Genomic DNA, 15,783 nt, shown 5'->3' on the forward strand with positions numbered 1-15,783 from the left:
TATATATTTTTTTTTTTTTTATTTACACTGATTATATCTGGTGTGGCACAGTGGCTCATTGGTTAGCACTGTCGCCTCACAGCAAAAAGGTTGCTGATTCGAGTTGGCGTTGGTTTAATCCAGGTGCTCCGGTTTCCCCTCACAGTCCAAAGACATGTATTAAAGGTGAAATGAATAAACTAAATTGGCTTTAGTGTATGAGTGTGAATGTGAGTGTATGGGTGTTTTCCAGTACTGGGTTGCAACTGGAAGGGCATCCTCTGTGTAAATCATATGCTGGAATATTTGGTGGTTCATTCTGCTGTGGTGGATGAGGGACTAAGCCGTAGGAAAATGAATGATTATATCTTACAATGTTTTTCACTCAAGTTTAGATCAGTTCTGTTTCTTGTCCAATTTAAATCTAAAATCTTCTGGTTTGAAGGTTATTGGCAAACCATAAAGATTTAAGATGACAATTAGTATTACGGCTACTTGTAATTTGTCAATTTTTTTTTACATGATTTTAATCAACATAATATATTATGTTGTTCATAATTATAAGGAAAAATCGGTGGCAATAGCCTAGAGGTTAAGCGCGCCAACATATAGCACCATAGGGCTCAGGGTGACCCAAGTTCAATTCCCGACTCGAGGTCCTATGCCCAACCTTCCTCTCTGTGCTCCCAGTGCTTTTCTGTCTCTCCTCCACTATCCTATCCCAATGAAAGATGAAAAACCCCTAAAATTCTAATTATAAAGAAAGAAATGAATCCACTTGATGAGCAAAATGTTTTTTTTTTGGAACATTTGCTAAACTATTGCTAAACATTTTAGCATACCTGTCAACCCTCCCGTTTTTCACAGTATTTTCCCATATTTTACAATTCTGTTCTGCTATCATCTTGTAAAGTGGGGATTAGGATGTCTCTTATTTTCACATAACATTGTTAACAGGTATGCATTTTAGTGGTGTCTTCTGTAAATCGTAGTAAAAATGTATCATACTTGTTTTTTTGCACAAAAGAAAATAATAATGTAAACAATGCAAGACCGCATATAAAGTAGAATGAAGCTTTTAGTGTTTTAATGCATCTCTAACCCATAAATAAAACACTGTTTATGGAAACCTTACATTTCATCTCATTTCAATGACCGCTCACAAAATGTTGTTGTTGTTTTTTCATGTGTAAAGAAAAAACTGCATCAAACTGTGAGATACATTTGTTTCTTAGTAAAGAAATTATAGAACATAATACTTCTATTTACCGGGAATTCTTTAAATCAGAGATGCCAAAACCAGCGGCCAAAGTCCGCTCTTTGTATTCGTAGATTTGGCCCGCCAGAGGGAAAATGATTAGGAGATTCTCATTTCTATTTAATGTAACCTTTTGTCTGTTTGTTTTATTGTCGAGCTACAAAAAACAAACTAAAATTAAATGTTTTAATTGAAAGTTGTAAATAAACCATTTTTTTTATGTGCTTACTGTCACTTAACGAATAGCAGAAGACATCAGCGTGAAAATCAAGGCAAAGTTTGTTAAAATAATATACATTTTTGAAAAAATTGAATGCATTATATATGATATAGTTAAAGTAATCTTTTTCTTTATTTATTTTTTATCACAATATAAATTAGGAACTTACCCATGCTAACGTTAATGTAATACTGTTTGCTATACTTGCCTTCAGCCCACAGCTCTCAATCAAGCTTGCATTTTGGCCCTTCCTAAGAAAAAGTTTGGGCACCCCTGTTTTAAATGAACCAAAAGTGATTATGAAGACATTTATGATGTCACAAAAGATTTGAGATAAAAGCTGTTCTGAATCAAAGAAAACTAAAAAAAATAAAAATAAAATGTGATGCAGTAGGTAGTGCTGTCGCCTCCCAGCAAAAAGGTCACTGACCCTCAGCTGGGTCAGTTGCCGTTTCTGTGTGTAGTTTGCATGTTCTCCCTGCATTCGCGTGGGTTTCCTCCGGGTGCTCCTGTTTCCCCCGCAGTCCAAAGACATGCGCTATATGTGAATTAAATAAACTAAATTGGCTTCAGTGTATGAGTGTGTAATATGAGGTTCGAGCCTTGGCTGTGTAAGTTGGCGTTTCTGTGCAGAGTTTGCATGTTCTCCCTGCGTTCGTGTGGGTTTCCTCCGGGTGCTTCGGTTTCCCCCACAGTCCATGCGGTACAGGTGAATTGGGTAGGCTAAATTGTCTGTAGTATATGTGTGTGAATGAGTGTGTATGGATGTTTCCCAGTGATGATGGGTTGCAGCTGGAAGGGCATCTGCTGCGAAAAAACCCCAAAACATGCTGGATAAGTTGGCAGTTCATTCCGCTGTGGCGACCCCAGAATAATAAAGGAACCAAGCCGAAATAAAAATGAATGAAAAAAATTCTACTCTGCTGTTTTCAACAATAGTAATAAATGACAATGTTTTTAAGAAGCACATCAGCTTTCAGGAGGATTGTAACGAGTAATGAAGCTAGAGGTCTGGCAAAGTTTTGAAATCAGGAATAAATTACATATTAAAATATATTCAAATAGAAAACAGATATTTTACGTAATAAAAATATTATTTACTGTTTTGCTTTACTTTGGATCAAATAAATGCAGGTTTACTAAGCATAAGAGACGTTTTTAAACACAATCCTGTTGTTTTAAACTGATTCTTTGACCAGTCATGTGTATCAACAACATAGTCATTTACAATCTCATTATTAGATGAATAAAATAATGGGGTACATGGACACAGACTTTAATTTCATTCAGCCAGCCCCAGGGCTTCTGGTTAATTGTCATCCCGTACAAAATATTTTAACTACATTACAACATCAAGGCTGTAAAAGGAACCTTATGAATTTGAAAATAGTCACACCAGAATAGACTTTCATCAGACGTTCATCGTTGACTGAAAAACACTATAGTCCATTACTCCTATCGCACAGGCATTGATATAATAAAAGCGCATTGCTGACCAAGCATAAACATTAAGTCTTATGTTTTGCATCATCAGCACCAAGGCACTCTGGAGGCTACTTGGTCCAGAACGGCCATAATCTCTGTCCCTTGGAGTAAATATGATGTGTGTTCGAGAGGAGCGTTGACTTCACACTCCCATCCGCTCAACACAGGCAGAGTCAAAAGCGCCGCGGCTGTTTCTACTTCATGTTGGTGTCTTCTCTTTTGAGGAGGACAATTGGTTTTCTCTGGAAGTGATCTGAACTTCGGTTCAAGATGATTTAAGCGTCCGTCACATATCCATGGTGGTGTTGATCCATCTAGTGGAAATGCAGCACACACGTATATAAATGTTCACGTGTTCTTTATTGACATCGATGGTTCCATCAAGAAACTTTAAATGGATAGTTCTCACAATAATGACCTTTTACTCACTATTCTTAAGTGTTTCCAAACCTTTATGAGATTTGAATAATGCTGGAAAATGTAGCCATTGACATCCATACAATGTAAGTCAATGGCTACTGGTTGTCTCATTTTGTGTTTAACTAAAGAAAGAAACTCGAACAGGTTTAGGTCAGGTGGAGGATATTAATGTAAATGATAGCAGAGAATTCATTTGTGGCTGAATTACCCCTTTAAAAAAGTTTGGAACCTTTTCATCACACAAAAGGTTATTTATATTGAAAAAAGATGGTTTAGATCTTTGTTTCTCAACCACATGTCTGGAGGATCACCAGCTCTGCATGTTTTCCATGTCTCCTTAACCAAACACACCTGAGTCAGATCCTCAGCTCATTAGCAGAGACTGAAAGACCTGAAATGAGTGTGACAAACAAAGGAGACATCCAAAACATGCAGTGCTGCTGGTCCTCCAGGAACATGGTTGAGAAACACTGGTTTAGATTATTAAAATATTCTTTACTCTAGAAAAAAATGGTAATTTAAAATACACTAAAATGTCCTTTGGGGAAGCACTATAGCTTCTTACATCAAATCGCTATGAAAAGGCTGTTTTGGAAACTCTTACCGATGTTCCAATGAACTCTGTTGGGTTGTGGAAATTTCAGAGCCTCCTCCACCCAATGATTTGCCTTGGTTTCAGATGAAAATAGTTGATAATTATGTTGTTTATGATCATAATCATAAACCTGGAGAAAGAAATGAGTCCAATTACCAAATGACCAAAATGTAATCAATTTAAACACTCATACTTTCTTACACTTTTATACAACAGTTCAATGAGCAAAGATAATATTGTCTAAAATGTAGAGTGAATAACTTTCTAGACACAATAATTTCTTTTTTGTAATAAAGAATTAAAATGTGGGCATTTAAGACCACCCATAGCTAAATGAAATTCAAATCAATCAAATGCAAGGAATAGAAATAACTATAATACATAGGTCATTAATAGGCTCATAAGCACATTATACCTTTGAAACTTTGTTGACAAGGTCAAAACTGTCACTCCACTGCTTGGTTGATATCAGGTTAGTATCGCTGATTCTACAATGAAAGAAATGTTAAGGAATTATAGGGAGTGGTATGCAAAAGCTAACATCGTTACCATAAACATCAACCTGATTTCTGACTAATTTGGATGAATTTGCTACTGTTTTCCAGTAAATCCATGTTGAATTAATTATTGCCCCTGCTTTAATTTAACAGTTTCAGCTTAAAGTCCATGTTAAATTAAACTACAGTCTTTATTTTGCTAGCACACATTGTTATTATTCTTTATGTAAACAATTGATCCATGCATGTTAGTTCACTGAACAAAAAGTTTGTATAGGTGATCTTCAAAGTCTGATCATTTGCTTCTGCATTTGGAGTGGTGTTTCTTCTTTGTCAGCCACAATATTCTTAACCACGCCCCTCTTACCATTAGTTTGCTGTGAGGGAAAGATGGTCAAAAAGAAAGCCCCACCCCCTACTCAATATTCCATTTCAGTTGGAAGTACGTCAACATACTGAAATAAGTTACAGCAACTCCTGCTTCACGTGGACTTTGTTGTGTACTTTAACTACAAATTATTACAGTGTGCCCATTTACTCAAAGTTACTTAGGACAAGGGAACAGATTTGTAAAAAAAAGTTGACATAGAAGTTATAAAGACTTAATGTTTAATTGGTCAGAATGTACGTATTTGTTGTCATGTGCAAGGCTCTGTATATTTGTCCAAATATTTACAATATCTAGAAAAAAAATTACTGAAGCAGGGATGACAGAAAAAAAACATTTAGTAAAGTTTTATAAACAAATTTCGGGAGGTGTATGTACAGATGTTTCAACAATTCGAAAACATCATTGACAATCATTCTATTATCCAATCAGCATTAGACCAAACCCCTATAAATACCAAACTTGTCCTACATTCATTATCTCACGAGACCTCACCTCTTAAACACGATCTAGCTAGTGGGAGCGTTTTGGGGCCAGGCTAGACATTTCACTCTGATCCAGACATCTCTCACTTTCCCGACAAGGGGAATAACACGAGATGGGGTGTTTTTTTTTTTTTTTTTTTTTTTACTTAGACCCTCTCCCTGGACAGCATGCCAAACTAGCTTTATTCTTCAAACATCTGTAAGTGCGAACTCGTGAAGCAAACATTTATCTTTCATTGCCAATAAACATCCATGTGACGTCAGTGAACAGTAGCAGATTGTTTTCATTTATAAAATCAGGCACTTATTTGCCGAAATGAAAAATAACAAATTGAGATGTGTTTAATTTTTCTGATGAGACATACCTGTCCTATCTCAGAAGGAAATGTAGCTACTTGAAGTATTAATTTCTATGAATTTGAATAGTGCCATCTGAGAACATGTTCAATTTTTATCAACAACACTTCAAGGTAAATCAAGGTATATATTGTATATAAGGAAATACATTTATTCTACGTCATTTCTAAACATGTTGTACCTTCAAAGATGTCTTTAAAAACCAAACAAAATTAAGGTCAATAAGAGTGTTTTGTATACATGAAAGGCTAGTATCAATTCAAAGCTAATCGATGAAGCCATTTTTTATTTTTTCACAATAAACTGTTGAAATGTCGTTTCCACCACTGTCATTTCCATCACCACACACATTTTACAAAAATATTTAAAATGTTCTCATCACAAATTAAAAGTGTGTTTACAATGTATCATGCTCTATTTAAAATACATTTCAGTTTATTTATTTTCTAATAAGCTCTTAACTTAATGAATATTACATTTTAGAGTGTGACAGGTGTACAATTCAGCATTCAACTGATTTATTTCATTGACAAATGTGTAATTATTACATATATTGTGGAAAGATTGGTTAAGCAAGAAACAAAAATAATCTTAGACAATGTTTGACTGCCATCATTTATTTCATTTTGAAATAAAGCTGTATATTGAGATGTGGTTGGAATGACATTTATTCAGTTCACGATGGAAAAAAAAATGTTTCTCTTCTTATCTAAGTTTGTCCCTTTACAGATCTTAAAACTAGACAAATTGTTTAAACTTATGAGGCTATGTTACGTTAATTTTGAACAAGTTTTTTTACCCTACTTCACAAGGTTAAAAGTGCCCGTAGTTTAAGAATGGCCCTTATACGATTTCATTTAGAAAAAAACAAATATATACAATTTTTAAAAGGCGTGCCTCCAAATCACACCCCTAAACCTGACCGTCATATTAAAATGTATGAATGACATTGTTAAAATAGCACAAAAGCATGCACATCAATCTAAAATTGTGCTTACCCAAAACACAAGTATTATAAAAATAGAGGCTTATAAAGGCGGCGACATCAAAACTCCAAAAATATGAATATGAATCTTATGATTAAAAGCGGTTGCAATCGAAACATTACACGCTTTGCAACAGCCTTTTTAAGTGAATATATTAATATTTTTGGAGCTTTGGGATTGCTGCCTTTGTGTATATTTTCGTACAAATTCATACAAATGAGCCACTAAATCAAAAAGATGTGAGATTTCATGGGGCATACCTTTTTGTCTGAAAAGAATTACTGACACTTTGTTGGGTAGAATTAAGACTCTTCACCGGCAGAACGGTTGTTCCCTCTGAAGAATCCAGGTTTTGAGATGGACTGCTAAATGATGGTCTACACGTGTTTAATTCTGGCATGTCCATCGCCCTGTCTATAATGGGAGTTAGCAGGAAGTCCTCTCCGTGCATGGGAATGTATGGAGCAAGACTGTCCAAGTCTAACTCACACTGATCCTACAATATTCAGGAGAAGCACAGTAAGAATTTGTGTAATAATTCAGTTTGAAATAAATGATGATTAATCATAACAACATTTTGTTCATGAGTAAAACAAATAGATATAATCCAGTTTTTACCAAAATACCAAAATGATAATAATGAAGACTGGAGTATGTATGAAATTTTGTTCTGTGCAGGGGCGGACTGGCCATCTGGCAATTCTGGCAAATGCCAGAAGGGCCGGACCATTTTTTAAAATGTGGGCCAGTCAGTTTTTTATTTTTATTTTTTATTTTATTATTATTTTTTATATGTATTGTTTTTACATGCAGGCAGCTTTTATCTCGTGCAACATGTGAATATTATGATGACGTTGATGATGGTAATAATAGTAATAATAATAGTAAATGTTAAGCATTTGGCCCAATCGGTGATAGTTTCGAGAGGGGCCGACTCAATCAAAGGTTACGCGGACATAATCAAAATCTGGCAAGAATGTCAAACAAACAGTACGTATGGTAATGTGGGCTGGTGTGGCTATAGTGCCAGGGCTGAATTTTTGTCCCAGTCCGTCCCTGGTTCTGTGGTTAAATGTTCACCAAAAAAAAAAAAACATACCATGGCATTTAAATCAAAGTACAGTTGTTTTAACATTGTGCACTGCAGTAAATTTGGTATGGGTAACGTTACTCACACAATTGAAATCATAACACCCTTCTGTGTTATGTGGGATCTCTGTACATTCAACTTCCTGTATGTCACCATCTGAGCAAAAACACAATACATCTTTATGATAAACCATATTTTAAAATATGAAGCATCATATTCTCCTATCATCATACATGTGATATTTTTACATTTGTGAATTTTACCTCTTTGTTTCAGATGTGTTATAGAACTGTTGTGTTCGTTCGATTCCTTGAGATCTTTCTCACCCTCCTGGCCTCTAGATGGCGGAAAAGGGGCAGGTTCTGTCTCTGGACAATAGGAGCTAGATGTTGGTTTCAGAAGTTGTTCTGTCTTCTCCAGTAAAAATGGCAAATTGGGCTGCTCTACTTCACTAAAATTGTACAAATTAAACAAATATATATTTTTTAAATTTAAAACCTTCTGATATTAACACATTTAGCATGCATATTTATCCAAATTAACCCACAAAACATTCATGGTATACTTGTAGACATTCAAGATATCTGCTAGTGAAAATGTTCTAACCTTAGAATGTAATTGATGCAGACGACACTCTCTGGCACACCAGTCTGACTGTTGCACACCAGTGAGGCGTCTGTTTCTGCCCACACATAACCTCCATATCTGTGCAGCAGCCGGTATTTCCCGGTCGACACTTGACCCTTGGAGAGCACTGTTTCAAGCAGATATTTGAATATTAGAGACAGTTTGTGATATAGATAAAATATTAATATGTATTATGTATTTATCCTTATATAGTTTTAAACTTAAATAAAAATGTACAAATAAATAAAATGTATAGTAAAAATATGTAAATCCATCATTAGTTTGAGAGTTTTGAATGAAATGAGAGTAAGTTATCACATAAGGCTTAACAAAACGATCAAATTCAGCACACAAAGTGGTAAACAGATAACAAGATATCTCTCTTACAGCAAATGTGTGCCTTGCGGATTTGCTGGCAGTCAGATGGATGATAGTACTGGTATACAGATTGACCCAACAGATCTGTGTCTCGAAAGCCGATCAATTTCACGACCCTTAGCCAAAAATAGAGTTTCAAATGTAAAAACAGCCCAAAGAGAGTCAAAGCATTTAGCTGTTTGCACATGAAAGCAGCAAGTACAGGGCTGTACCTTGAGTGGCAGTAGGTGAACGTCATGTCAGGGCTGTGAACGCTCATAAATGTACATGCATTCAATGCTTCATCCACTTCTGTGATCTCCTGAATGGGCAGAACCCTGCACTCAAGAACCAGACAACTGGATCCAGGTGTAGCAGATGACCTTTTCTTTCCAGAACACTGAATAATCTTGATACAGTGAAAGCAAAACGTGAAACAATGAAAATTGTGTTATTTTTCAAACAATTAAAAGATGCCATTCTTACTTTCCAACCAGTCAGTTTCGTGTTCATTGCCTTTTTTATCCTGAGGAACACTTCACATTTTTGTGGTTCTTGGTTCCCTGCAAATATTAGAAACATATTATTGGCACTAGTATTAACCAGTATGAACCAGTGTAACCCATCTGGTTCTACATGCCCTCCTCCAGCCTTAAAGAAAAACCTCTTGTTTGCCTCCTCTGGTAAGAGGAGAAAGGTTTACCTCCGAAAAACTTACTCTCGTCAGATGGCACCAACATAACTCATTTAGTTCGACTCCTGTACTCTGAGCGAGATGTAAATTGGGCACACTTACAATAATGATAAAGATTATTGCCTCTGGTGGTCTTATTAACTGGCCACCATTACAATCTCTCAAAGTCCCTTCAGAAAGTGTGTTCACCCTGCAGCCATATTTGCAAAAGCAGCTTTTTCCAGCTACTGCGACTGAGCAGATATTTCACAACACCAATCTTGTTTATAGCTGTTTCAAATAAACTGGAATAACACAGATAAACCCCTGGAGCAATACTGAAAGAAAACACTGGAAAGCCACAATATGAGATGGGATGTGATATAATTTCCCCAGTCAAAAGTACTGCAGGTATGCAGTATTCACTAAACTTCAGGGATTTTGGGATAATGATCAAGTGAACACAAACAGGCGATTCCTCAAAGAACTCCTGGGCTTGACGGTGTCTTGAAGGATGTCTTACCTAAAGGTTGGACTTCTCTGTTTGTGCCAGCCATAATGAGCTTTGCGCTTTTCCCCATTCATATTAATGCAAGTGAACCGTCCTTGTATTTCTAAAGTCTTTGACGTAACCTGGCCAACGTAACCTTTTGCTTCAAGTCTGGTTTTATTCACACCACTCTCAGCCCGATTACAACAGGCATCTCAAGCATGGGAGGTGCATTTCTGCCTGGTTATTAGGACACAACAGCCTCTTGCTTCAGTCGCTAGTGCACTTCTTCAGGCATGGGAAATGTGGTTTACTTGTACAGCTCTTACAAAATGGCCCCTGTTTCACTTATTCCCATAAACCTTACTCCCTTCCAGTTAATGGTACCAGCCAACAGCTAGCTCTCTGCAGTTCTCATATGGTTGCCCCCTGAAGCGAAGTGTGGTTGTTCCTGGTTAGTACCTGGAGGGAGACCGCATGGGGAAAAACTAGGTTGCAACTGGAAGAGGTGCTAGTGCAAGAGGTGCCCTGTGGTCTGTGTGGATCCTAGTGCCCCAGTATAGTGATGGGTTGTTAAACAAGGCCCTGACTCTCTGTGGTCATTAAAAATGCCAGGATATTTTTCCTAAGAAGTAGGGGGTTTGTCACTTCATCACTTTGACTCTTCTTCACCAATAAGTTGATGTGTGCTGTGCATTCTGGCACAAAAACTCTGCCGTTATGTCATCTAGATGGATGCTGCACATTGGTGGTGGTTGAGGAGATTCCACCCCAAAGCACTTTGAGTGGCCAGAAAAGCGCTATATAAATGTAATGGCCCCCAGCTCTGGCCCACACAACCAGCTGTTGTTTGGCCCACATGCCGCAGTGAATTACGGTGCATGACTGGACCAAGTCTGGCTTCCAGACAAGGGCCAAAAATGGACCATATCTGGGCCAAGTCTCAGCCAATTTAATAACCCACAACTGGGCCTGAACTGGGCCAGATATGTTGATGTGTCACGACTGCAATGAAACTGATAAACCCATAAAGCCTTGCCTTTTAGGTGCGCTATGGAATGTGCTTTTTCTCGAATTGACCTGATTGGTAGATTTTTTTCCCTTTATACAAAATAATAAAAATGTATTTTAAATGTGGGTCAAATTAGGCCAAACTTACATGGCCCCCATATCCATTGTTAGGATCTGGGCCAAATACTACATTTGATATCTGAAGTATTGTGTGCCGCCTTAAAGACGGTGCCCCCTCTGCCAAATCCGTGTCATGTTTAGCCTACATGCTGTATGCCAGTGCCGGATGAATGCCTGCTGTGCCAGATTCAGGCAAGTAAAAAACTTGTCACAAACAAACTGCTTGGTGGCTTAGGTCGGGGAGTAAGATGTATTTGCATAGCTCTTTTGCTGGCCTCTGTAACACAAACATCGAAAATCTATAGTCAAAACTGGTGTTTTCTGTCAGAAATACTCACCAATCAGTCTCGTGAGGATGTCTTTGACCTCCATCTGATCGCATGGGTGCAAGAACTCAAGCAAGCTCCTTCCGATCAGATCCATCTGAAAGAGAAATGTTTAAGATTTAAAAAAAGTGTCAGTAAATTGACTCCTAAAGCATGCAGTTGTTTTATTTTTAGAATCATCACCTGGTTAATTCCTGTGTGGGTAGTTAAGCCCTTAGTGGCGAAGATGACCTTGCCATTCAAAGACAACAAAACCACAAACCCTCCGAGGGCAGAATCTAGCAACTCCCTCTCATGAGATTTATCCGACACTCCTACAATCACAATGGCCTTTAGAAAACTTGTTTTCTTTCAACATGTCTTCTACTTTCAACCACCTTTTCTGTCTACCTGGTGAAGGACGTTTCATCAAGGAGTCTGTGGTGTCCAAAAGACCCCTCAGGTGCAGGTAAGCAATTGTGAGACGTATTACCGAAGCTTTGTCTCGCTGACCGTCCATACTCAAGTCCAGAGGCAGAAGAGCAGTTAACTCTTTGAACAGTTGACTCTCCTTCTTCCTCCTGCTCTGTGCTGCCAAACGGGAACATGTTTTTCTCCATTCTGTGCAGACTCTGTATTACAAGCAACAGTTAATTGGAGTGAGCAGGTTATTTTGGTTGCATGAGCATGTTTCTCTTGGCTTGGTTCACTGCTAGCGTCATTTAGAGGCAGAAACATACACACTAAAGCTATCTTTTTCTTCATAGACAGAGGACAGCACTTTTACTGACTGAAAGTGAGACGTCATCATTGCGTCACTTTGTCTTATCTCTACCAAACGTAGTTGCCTGCAACTTCTGATACAATGTCATGCCGTCCCATGTGCTTATGATTTGCACGCTTTTTACACCCAAACCGAAAAAGTCAAATATAAAAAAGTGTTTAAAATAAGATTTTTGCTAGTGTAATATGAAACATTAAAAATGCATAAAAATATTGTTGACTTTATTTTAATTTCATCCACTGGCCACTTTCTTGTTTTTAATATAGTAAACAGCATTTGTAAAAGGCACGAAAGTCTGAAAATTTGTATGCTACCATCTAGAACAGGAGTGCCCAACTTTTTCTTTAAAGGGCCAAATGCCAGTCTTGATTGAGCGTGATGGGCCAAAGGTAAATATACCTAACTATATTACATTAAAGTTGCCATGGGTAATTTAAAATAACTAGAAAACATTAATTTATATGAACTAATGTATAATATATTTTAACATTTTATCGTGAACTTATTACAGTATAAAAAATCCCATTTATAATAGAATGGTGAAACACTAGTCAAATTGCACCAGTTTTTTTGCCTGGATTTGCTTGCTGATGAGTTCTGCATTGTCTACTATCCGTTGAGTGACTGTTTATATTTAAAAATAGATTAAATTTGACTCATATACAACATTTAATTAAAACATATTTTTCGCTTTGTTTTTTTTTTTGTAGCTCATCAATAAAACAAACAAGAAACGTTACGTTAAAATAGAAATTACGATCTCTATTAAAGGCATTCACCCCAACCCTCCCCATCATTTTCCTGTTCTTCTTATATGTGATGGCCAAATCAAAGGTTACCAAGGGCCAACTTTGGCCCACAGGCCCTAGTTTGGACATCTCTGATCCAGAAGTACATTTACTTTAAAATGCTTGTTTCCCTTCCATTTAAATTATTGCTGCCTTCTGATAGAAATCAGATAAATTACAACATAAATAAATAAATAGTATTTTAATTTGGCTTCAGTATTTCAGACTAGTCACAGATAAAATTTAGCTGTAAATGCAGCCTCAATGGAATAGGAAATCATTTAATTTTAAGCAATGCTGATTATTATCTAAAATCTTTGCTATGTTATTTAACAGTCAGACTACATAGTGCAAAGATACACATGTTTGTTTTGTACATTTGCATTTAAATGTTCCATGGACTAGCTTTAGTTTGGTAAAGTATGGTGGCATGCAAACCGTTGCCAAATATTTCACTATTATCTTAAAGTTTGCATAGTGACTTTTTTAAATTGGCTGATTTGTTGTTTGAGTATATAAATATGTGGGTTATTTGCAAAAGCAATGACGATCAGGATTTGCATGCCATGTAAAATCATTCATGATGCCCATTGTTTTCATAATTGAAGAACTTAGCATGGTTCTGAATGCACAGCGTGTCAACATTTAAGGTTTCTATTGCACAAGCTCTTACCATTTATTGTACTCACCTCCTTTTCTTCTGCTCGATAAATGTTTGCTTTCTTCTAGCTTTTCCGTGGCAGTCTTCTCCTCCTGTTTCCAAATTCATTGAAGTCATTTCAAAATTATAGATGACTCAAAGTGATCTTGTGTAAGGCATGTTAGCAGGTGGCATTCGCTCATGTTAGGATAAATTAACATACTCACAGATCACTGGCTGCATTCTGAGGACATGCTTGTGTTTATACCAAAGACCCTCCCTTCATGTTCCATGTGACAGTTGGCCATTAATCACCAGTAGGTTTGCATCTGTCAAAACAAGATGGTCTTTTACTTTTCTGAGAACTCTGATCATGTAGATAAGCATTTGGGTTTGAATAACTGACTCTCATGATTCCAGGAAAAGTACTACCACTTTTAAAATAATGTAACATCTATATTAGTTCCCAAGTAAAATCACATTTTTCTGTGTGCTGGCATTTATGTTAGATAAAAACGTAATTGGCACTATCATATAAATACAGACAGTGTCACGAGATTGTGGCACTGGCTGCAGACCAAACACAATTATAGTTCAGTAATTTAAGCAAACCACAAAAATACATTTAGGAAAAAAGACTGTAAATACATTCTTTAAAAAATCTAAATACTGCAAATATGACACATTTTGCAACCTCTGAGGTGCAATATCTCCAACCCTTCAAATCAAATATGAAAATGCTTGAAACATTACCTTACAGTTGTCCATTCTCCTCACGGATCACTGAAAACCATATTTGAGTCTAGGCTTGTAACAGTAGTCCATTTCCCAAACATATCTGGAAGGATACATTTCACTGTTGGTATCACTGCAGACGAGCTCTTCGCTTTCAAATTGGAATTGTATCTGAAAAGTAAATATAAGCATCCAACTCAAAGCATATTTTAGTCAAAATCAAATAGCTTACTTGACTAGCATAAAACCCAAAACAGAATCACAAGCATGTAAACCAATTTAATTATTTGTGTAAAAAGCTCTCTGATTTCCACTGTTCATCTCCTCCTCTTGGAGAATGAACATGCAAGCAACAGGCGACCTGCTGCCCCATAAGCTGTTGGATCTATTTGATTTATTGACATTGTCTTTCTGTGATTGGCTTGCTCTAAACCACAGCTTTTTTCACTGAGATGAAGCTTGTTGGCAATGCTGCTTTTTTAATGTGCAGACATGCATGTCATCTCTGATACTTAGCCACCTAATATATATTTATCTTTAAATTAAATGTACATTATCTTAAATTAAATAACAATAATAAAAAAACAGAAAACAATACAAAAGACTGATTTTTTTAAATCTGTTAAAAATCTGTGATTTGGCATTATCCCTCCCGAGAAAAAAGAAAAACTCTTATGTACTGTTGAAACTGATGACAATGGTAAATCTGTAGGTGCTGGTTACTATCTACTCATCTGGCGCCATCGGGACAGAGTTGATGCCCTGTCTCCATATTGACCTCCATCCTTAAGATGTATGCCAGCCTCCCACAACCGGAATAAACACTGGGCTGATTTCAATGTTTTGAAGTTATGCTATTTAAAAATAATAATAATAGAATAGTAAGGGAATATTGTAATTAAAATTTGTGGAAAAAAAATATTACCTAATATCACGAATTGAAGGTTCATTTTTATGCTACATTGAAGTAAGCAATTTTCAAGAAATTATTAATAATTATTTCAATTTATATTTTTATGTAAGCTTTATTTGGGCTGAACTATTTAATTATTAACACCTAAAAGGTTGCAATATGTAACGTTATTTATCTGGCAAGACGAGTCGAGAAAGCAAACCACGGCATAATAAACAAATACCCGATCCTGGGTGGTCGAAATGCTATTCTGACCATGAAGATGGACAATTTCCTGTTGACAGAAATTATTTTTGATTGCTGGGAAATGAAGTCCACTTTGAGCACTTAAGTGATGATAAACAAAGCACGATAATTTCCACAAGAACTCATGGAGCTCAGCTAGCATAACAACTTGTTTTAGTTCACTATAACGAGAATGCTCATAATAATGCTTTTTTGTGGTAATATATTGTGTTGAGACACTTATGATTTATAATTAAATGTAAAATGCTAAAACTGCATTTAACGAAACTTTTATTTCATTTTCGATCCCAGCCTCTTCTCATTTGCTATTCCTATTGGTTGTCACGCCAGTCAA

At 36.5% G+C, this 15,783-nt stretch overlaps 2 protein-coding genes across 7 annotated transcripts in view; both read right to left on the reverse strand.

The window, feature by feature from the left end:
• Positions 1-103: 103 nt before the first annotated feature.
• si:dkeyp-50d11.2 overlaps positions 104-15,783 on the reverse strand; it is a 195,899-nt gene continuing 180,219 nt past the window's right edge. The window contains exon 12 of the mRNA XM_073935978.1: positions 104-381. Coding sequence (XP_073792079.1) covers positions 342-381 — 40 coding nt within the window. The 3' untranslated portion in view covers positions 104-341. The remainder of the gene's footprint in view (positions 382-15,783) is intronic.
• On the reverse strand, positions 2,533-15,753 carry hif1al2 (hypoxia inducible factor 1 subunit alpha, like 2). 6 transcript variants are annotated; one of them, XM_021468817.3, is made up of 17 exons: positions 15,427-15,753; positions 14,309-14,461; positions 13,783-13,884; positions 13,605-13,668; positions 11,755-11,975; positions 11,548-11,678; positions 11,377-11,461; positions 9,231-9,307; positions 8,978-9,153; positions 8,775-8,881; positions 8,367-8,514; positions 8,024-8,211; positions 7,846-7,916; positions 6,931-7,166; positions 4,373-4,445; positions 3,967-4,087; positions 2,533-3,256 (listed from the first exon to the last, which is right to left on the reverse strand). In XM_021468817.3, exons 5-17 carry the CDS (start codon positions 11,861-11,863, stop codon positions 2,988-2,990), a joined length of 1,791 nt encoding a protein of 596 aa, XP_021324492.2. In that variant the 5' UTR covers positions 11,864-11,975; positions 13,605-13,668; positions 13,783-13,884; positions 14,309-14,461; positions 15,427-15,753; the 3' UTR covers positions 2,533-2,987.

This window comes from Danio rerio, chromosome 21, assembly GCF_049306965.1.
Source record: "Danio rerio strain Tuebingen ecotype United States chromosome 21, GRCz12tu, whole genome shotgun sequence".
Taxonomy (NCBI): domain Eukaryota; kingdom Metazoa; phylum Chordata; class Actinopteri; order Cypriniformes; family Danionidae; genus Danio; species Danio rerio.